Genomic DNA, 7,595 nt, shown 5'->3' with positions numbered 1-7,595 from the left:
TTGTGTTTTCATATGGGCCATGTAAAAAAGCAGAAAGCCAAAAAAAAAATTTGCATATATTATTTGTCTATTTAACTTGATTGTTGGATGATGATATATCTTCAATAATCTTGATGTGATTAATTATCACTTAAATTTTATTGTGTTTTCATATGGGCCATGTAAAAAAGTAGAAAGCCAAAAAAAAAATTGCATATATTATTTGTCTGTTTAACTTGATTGTTCGAGGATGATATATTTTCAATAATCTTGATGTAATTAATTATCACTTAAATTTTATTGTGTTTTCATATGGGCCATATAAAAAAGCAGAAAGCCAAAAAAAAAAATTGCATATATTATTTGTCTGTGATGATATATCTTCAATAATCTTGATGTGATTAATTATGACTTAAATTTTATTGTGATTTCATATGGGCCATGTAAAAAAGCAGAAAGCCAAAAAAAAAAATTTCATATATTATTTGTCTATGATGATATATCTTCAATAATCTTGATGTGATTAATTATGACTTAAATTTTATTGTGTTTTCATATAGGCCATGTAAAAAAAAAGCAGAAAGCCAAAAAAAAAATTGCATATATTATTTGTCTATGATGATATATCTTCAATAATCTTTATGTGATTAATAATCACTTAAATTTTATTTTATTTTCATATGGGCCATGTAAAAAAGTAGAAAGCCAAAAAAAAAAATTGCATATATTATTTGTCTGTTTAACTTGATTGTGAACTCAACCCATTATAAGATACACAAGTCCAATAAAAGATCATTTGGGCATGACACCCACATAATTTGAATCGTCACTTTAGTATAATTATTACACAAATATAAATAAATAATTGATGTTTTAGGAATTAAAAATGAATGACAAGGACCACCAAGGAATATTATACCCAAAAAAATTATATATGCGTCATATTATTATCTTAAAAATGTAACTAATTTATTTATCAAAGAAAAAACATCACATCATTATGATAATTAATTTCATATCTTTTTTTTTTGTTGCTAAATGATGTCATACTCAAATGTTCCTTTATCTTTATGGTTGAGAAATTATCTCAAATTCCTAATTTGATTTAGTTTAAGTTTTCTTAATGTTGAAGGAAATGTTTTTCCTTAGTGTGAAAGACAAATTAATTTTTCTTAGAATGGAATAAAATTCTTTGTTGTTGAAGTAATTGAATATTCATTATCCATCAAGGAATAGAGTTGAAAGTTTGTGGATAAGCATTGTTGCAAAAAGTATAGTGGTCTTAGCCCAAGGGTCTTACATGAGGAGAGAAGAAGACTCCTAGAAGAACATAAATAGGTTTCTTCAAAGAGTAATTTCAGTAGTTTTTTTTTTTTTTTTTGTAAATGTAAGCAACTTGTTTTGCGTTTTCATAGTTTGTTTGTTTTGTTAAGTGTGACTGTGTGAGAGAGTTATTGATGTATTGGAATTTTGGGATTTTTGAGTTAATTTATATTTGTGAGATATTTGGTTTGTGAGATATGTGGGTGTTATTTGTGTGAGGATGTGAATTTTTGAGCTCAATCTATGAGAAAGTAGTTGTAGTTCATATGGATAATTATGAATTTTGGTTGGTGTTGGCCGTAACAATCTTAAATATAGTTGCTTTTATGTAAACATCACACGAGCCCAAATTAAAAAGCTCTTTTTTCTTCTCACTTGAGTGAGGTAGGTAGGAGGACATGTGGTTGGGCCAATGTGGCTGGACCTGGAGTTGGTTTTGGCTATAGGTGGACTGCTTAGCTGTAAAGAGTGGGCTTGAGTAAAAGAAATTATTAGGTCTAGAAAGAGAATTGTTGACGTGGTCTTTTAAATCAATAAGATGATGCTATTTATGCAAATGCATGAGAGAGTTTTTTAATCAACATAAGAAATAAAAAATAAAAAATTACCAAGTGATATCACATTTGTATAAATAATAGCATTTTATTAGTTAGAAAGTCAAAAAAGACCATGTCAGTAATTCTCCTGCACCTAATAATTTCTCATTGAGTAGAACTTTGTTTCTATTTTTTTAGCTAAGTAGTCCTTTTTTTTTTATAACCTTTTTAGTTAAGTAGTCCTAATGTTTGTCCTTTGCTGAATGTGTATCATAGGATTTACTTTTTGTGCCAGCAATTTAGCATTTGCGTAGTACTTTTGATCTACAGAGGTTTTAACAAGGACTAAACATGGATTAGAAAAAAAAAATTGGAAATAAAAAACTTCAAAGACTTTTTTAATGTTTGGCTTCAGAACGGTGATAGTTGATAATTTCATTTCGCAAAACATCCTTCTCTGTAGGCCCTAATGGAGGAATCACTTAAGCTTGAAAGAAGCTTATTGGGAGGGATTTGTCCTATAAAACTACTCGTATTCACATAGAAGCCAATCCATATGCTGATCGGCTTGCCATTGCCAACAGTTTTTAAATCTCTGACTCTGGGTCTCAAACCTTTTACTTTTCCTTCCCAATTGTTTGAAAGTCCATATGTTTCATGATAGCGTTGGGCTCTTGAATCTAATTTATTTGCTTTTAGTTGGGCTTAGCCCACCCTATATACCCAAAAGGAAGAGATTGGTCATTCTTGTGTTGATGACACAAAATGGCCCAACGCTCGACTTTGTTTTTTGAGAAACAAACATATACACACACCTATAAGAGAGAGGAAAAAGAGTTCTAAGTTCTAACTCTACTAAAAAACTATAGTAATTTTTAAAGAAATGTGAAATAAGTTATAATACACATAATACATTCTTTTAATCAATGTAAGATAATTATCTATTTATTTTTTGAGAGCTGCTACGTCCACAACATTTTTACAACAATTTTACAACAAATCATAGGTGGTTAGTTGTTATAGGTTCAAATTTGAATCTAACACTAAGATTACTTTTTTGTCCCAACAATAACAACCAGTAACAACTTGCCACTTAGGATTTGTTGTAAAAATGTTGTAAAAATGTTGTGGACATATCATTCCTCTTATTTTTTTAGAAACAAATACACACACATACGGACAAGAGAAAAGAAAATGAATTCTAACATAAAAACATACTTCAAACTCTACTCAAACCCAACACTCGACTTTATTATCTGTCTCCATGATATAAAACATATCGGTCTCCTCTTATCCATAAATAAGTGTAAATCTTGTTACATACTCAATAGTGTACACTCTCAACACATCATTGTTGGATATGTTTAAAATTTATAATCTTGAAAGCTCAATTGTTTGCTTGACTAAGCCCAAGCCCATAACAACAACTAAGTCCGCCATCACGTGGAGACCTAGCTAAAATAAATCCCTTGTTTCTCTCCTCCTTTACTTAAACAACAAATCTGTCCAGCTCCTTTCTCCTTTTGCAGAAAGTTGACAATGACCTGCGGCATATATGGATGGAAAACTTCCTCAAATCTTGTCTTTCTCCTTTCACCTAAATCACCCATGATCAATCCTATATTTCAGAGCTTGAGATTGAAATCCTATGCATATTACCGTTGCAGTCAAGGATTTTTCCATAGAGAGTATACCGTGGTTTTTGCTGAGAGAAATCATAAGTATGGTACTTTAGTACATGAGAATTTTCTATATAAGACTGGTATCAAAAGATGTATAAATATATCAAATATAATTTCCCTCTTTGATATACTGAAAATTTCTGATTGGGTATCCATCACGAATGTTTGTGAGTGTACACTAACAAAGTGACCGTTGTATCTTGAAGAGTGAACGTCTAAGCTATTTGCACCAAATATCATAAGAGTAAGTGCGAAATCACTTCTTAAGGACAGCGAATTTAGTTCGGTGCCTCAGCTCAAATCAATAAGTTTCTATTCTCTACCTTCTTATTCCATAACATTGATATCATTGTATCTGTCTTATACTTTTATTAATTAATTTTAGCAATCTCAGGATATATTTCCAACAATATCCAAACTTGTATGTGTGATATTCACTGTCCACAATAACACCTGAACAATAACAGTGTGCACATGGTATGATAATCAACTCCTCATGAAACATTTATGTTCCCAAAGTCTATAGCTATGTGCCTATGTGTGCATCCCACATAATCAGACACATCCTGGTTGTCCATTTTATTTGAAAGGACACAAGGAATCAGCACCAGCTCATATAATTACTTTACCAATTTTGAAAGAAAGACCCACAGAAAGTTATAGAAAGATCGAACACTACTACACATACAAGCTAGCTAACAAAATAATGGAAGTAACATGCTTTCATCATGGTACATGGAGACGTGGAACGTTATTGTTGATCCTCTCCATGATTAGATCTTGTAAATAAGGATATAGTGGCTTTTCAAATAATTTCCTTAACCATATTTTATTTGGGAAAAAAAATTCATCTTGTCTGCTAAAGAACAAGTACGTACAGAAATGAAAGGAATGAGACAGAAATTTGGTAGCTGTACGCGGGCCAGTATGTCAAGTTATTATGCAAAGTTGGTGGTTGAACAAGTTTTTAATTAATAATATTGGTGTAATGATATCTGGTTTAAGCTATTTTATTGGAGCTATAATATAATGAATCAAATTTTTTTTTTTTTATTTATATTTAATGATGACATATCTCTTTTAAGTAATAAACCTAAAACACTTTCCCCAAATAATAACCAGCATCACAGTATATATATATTGGCTTTTTTGTTCTTCCTTTTTGTTAAAATTAATCATAGAATATTTAATACATAGTAGCCAATCTCTTGCCTCGCGTGGTAACTATATATGTTTCTCACTTTCTCCTAATGTAAAAAGTGAAATTTGATAAATTATCAATTAAATTCATAAGTAGAATAGAGACAAGCTTAACACTCAAAATCACATCCTCTAATATCAATGATAATTTATCAATTCTTCTAAAAATTTAATCTAAATTTAATTATTTAAACATTACTCTATCAGGTATTCAAATCCTAGAGGCGTCTTTTGTGATTGAAAAATAAACGAAGAAACCGCGAGGCACCAAAAACAAACGTGAAAAATAGAAGTATTCATTTTAAGCTATAGAGGAGATTAAAAAAAACTAATAAAAAAGAAAAAAGGAGGAGGCTTCTTTGCTGAACGTTCTCTTCAAACTTCTGACTTTTTTCGAACCACAAAAGCCAATAAAAATTGGTACAATGTTTAGGCTAAAAAAGGGGAGGGTAATAAAAATGGATCATAAGCCATCTCCATAGAACTTGGAGTTATCAATTCAATGGACTAGCTAATTAAGTATTGGTCAGCTTGAACGAAAAAAGAAAATACTAAGCTCCTGACCAATGCTTCCATCTGGATCATTCAAATGAAATGACTCAGAATTAGCCGACCCACAAACTCTCTCAAAGTTGGACCTGAGGTACAGTAGCTCATCTTCGCAATTAAGCTCCTTCCCACTAATCATGCCAGCACCCACAGCAACCTCACTCATTAGCCTAAGTGCATCTAAATCAGCCTTACAAGGTTGTCTCTTAACTGCGTACCCAACTTTCCTCCCATTACAATACATAGTCCACACTGGCATGGACAAAAGAGAGCAAGAACGAGTAATATATGTTGTTGGTGTGGCACACTCTAGCGCAATTCGAAGAATACCTCCTTGCATTTCTCTAGCTAAAGTTGTTGTGGGAACAGCCAATTCTAGGAGGAGAATTGGGTTGGTGGAGTTGGAGTTGGTTTGTATACAAAGGCTAACTTTCCGACGCCGATAGCCAAATATGGTGCCAATGATGATTGTGGAAGAAGAAGTGAAGGTTGGGTGTAAATTGTTATTGCAGTTTTGGACATGGTTTTCTTGTTTGATATCTTGGTCTTGTTCTTCTATAAAGGTGCAGTTGCAGCTTGGGATAAGGAGCTCCATGAGAGAGCGTAGAAACCTCCATGACCGGACTTGCTTCTGGCAGTCCACGGTGGTGACACCATTGGCTATGTTGGTGGCTGTGGCACCACCAATTGTTGGGTAGGACATGGTGTACCTTAAATTAAAGGGAGGGTCAAGGGTGTGACTTCGTGAGTAGTTAGCAGATGGTATAGGATTATATAGTGAAAGTGAGTTGCGTTTGTTTCGTGACGTGTGTCCTCTCATGTAAACTTGTTTAACGAATATCCGTGAGTTCATCAAATTGCAATTGGCATTTTAGTACACACGAGAGTGCTCAAATTCTGACCAAAAAATTTTTAATTAAACATATGAGGACCTTCAATTGCAGATTTGCAATATTTAAAGACCATGACAAGTGGAAATGATAAATATTAGACGCCAAAAGTTTGAAATATGTGCAGTTGATACTAAAGAATGGAGCTGACCACTATTTTATCGAAATAATGAAGCCTAGCTCACAAGAAAGATAAAAATAAGATTGGAGTAATGCTGCCAAACAGATAAATGTTACACTGAGTTATTGCACAGTGATGTGATAATGTATTTGGCCACTAAATGCTCAAAAGATGTTGAACATATATTTAGAAGTGTAACAAGCGGAGAGGAGGAATTCAAACACAGGATAGAGGCTCGAAATAAAAGAGCACCTAATTAAAATTAAAAGAGCACCTAATAAAATATGAATCCTTTTAAGTTCTAAATATTAAGCATTAAATGTTTAGGTTCTAAATTTATTGTATGTTGGCAAATCGAGTACAAAAACATGTTTAGTATAAGATATTTGTGTCTTAGAAGTGTTTTAGACATTGCTCAAGTTGATACAAGTCAAGATTCAAGAACATACAAGCTGCAAAAAGGAGAATTCAAAATCTGAAGAGCTCGACCGATCGAGAGAGACCTTCGACCGATCAAGAGAGACCTTCGACCAATTGATCTGCGATTCTGCAGAAATGTTTAGGGTTTGAGTCCAACACTGCTAGGTATAAAAGGAAAATCCTAATACATGTTTTTCAAGTTTTGAGAGTTACTCCTATGAGATCTGTGAGGTTCTATAACCTTCTAACTCTACAAGAACCTATCGGAGATCAAATCCATATTGCTAGTATCGGTGGAGTAAAATTGTTGTCAAGCCTTCAGCTATCAAGCATACTGTAGATCAAAGCATGAACAGGTGGTTCATGTGAGAACAAGATCCAGATCAAGGAAGTCTGTAGAGTCACAGCTCAGTTTGGTAACTGTGTTAGATTTATTACGGATTGATATTCCGAACTGTAAATCTCAACTTGATATGGTGGATTGTTCGCCTGGGATAGTTCCCCCTAGGTTTTTTACCTTGAAACCAGTTGTTTTATTGGTTTTCCTAAGTCATCATATCTTATATTATTTACTTTTTTGCTGTGCATAATATGATTTATTATTGTTTAACTTAGATCTGCATAATTGACCTAAGTAATAACTTGGCTATTAAATTAGGTTAAACAAACTGTGTTTCCAGGGGTCTAAAATCTAACAAATCTTAAAACAATAAGTTATATAAATCAAGTGATTATCTTCTTTTTGTGTTAAGTAACTACACTTTTAAATACTACTTTGAAAAAACTCAAGTATCAAAATTTTGAAGATATTTAAAAAGATTTTATTATTTATTTTAAATTATTTTATAATTATTGCCTTAATAAAATTTCGGTCTTAAATTATGTGTTTTTCACC

At 32.3% G+C, this 7,595-nt stretch overlaps 1 protein-coding gene across 1 annotated transcript; it reads right to left on the bottom strand.

Annotated features, from left to right (window-relative positions):
- Positions 1 to 5,246: 5,246 nt before the first annotated feature.
- Positions 5,247 to 5,990, bottom strand: LOC142623798 (protein MIZU-KUSSEI 1-like). Its single transcript, XM_075797255.1, has one exon. It carries the CDS (start codon positions 5,970 to 5,972, stop codon positions 5,247 to 5,249), a length of 726 nt encoding a protein of 241 aa, XP_075653370.1. The 5' UTR covers positions 5,973 to 5,990.
- Between the last annotated feature and the right edge of the window lie 1,605 nt (positions 5,991 to 7,595).

This window comes from Castanea sativa, chromosome 2 (assembly GCF_040712315.1).
Source record: "Castanea sativa cultivar Marrone di Chiusa Pesio chromosome 2, ASM4071231v1".
NCBI lineage: Eukaryota > Viridiplantae > Streptophyta > Magnoliopsida > Fagales > Fagaceae > Castanea > Castanea sativa.
This window is presented reverse-complemented; position numbering and strand designations above follow the sequence as displayed.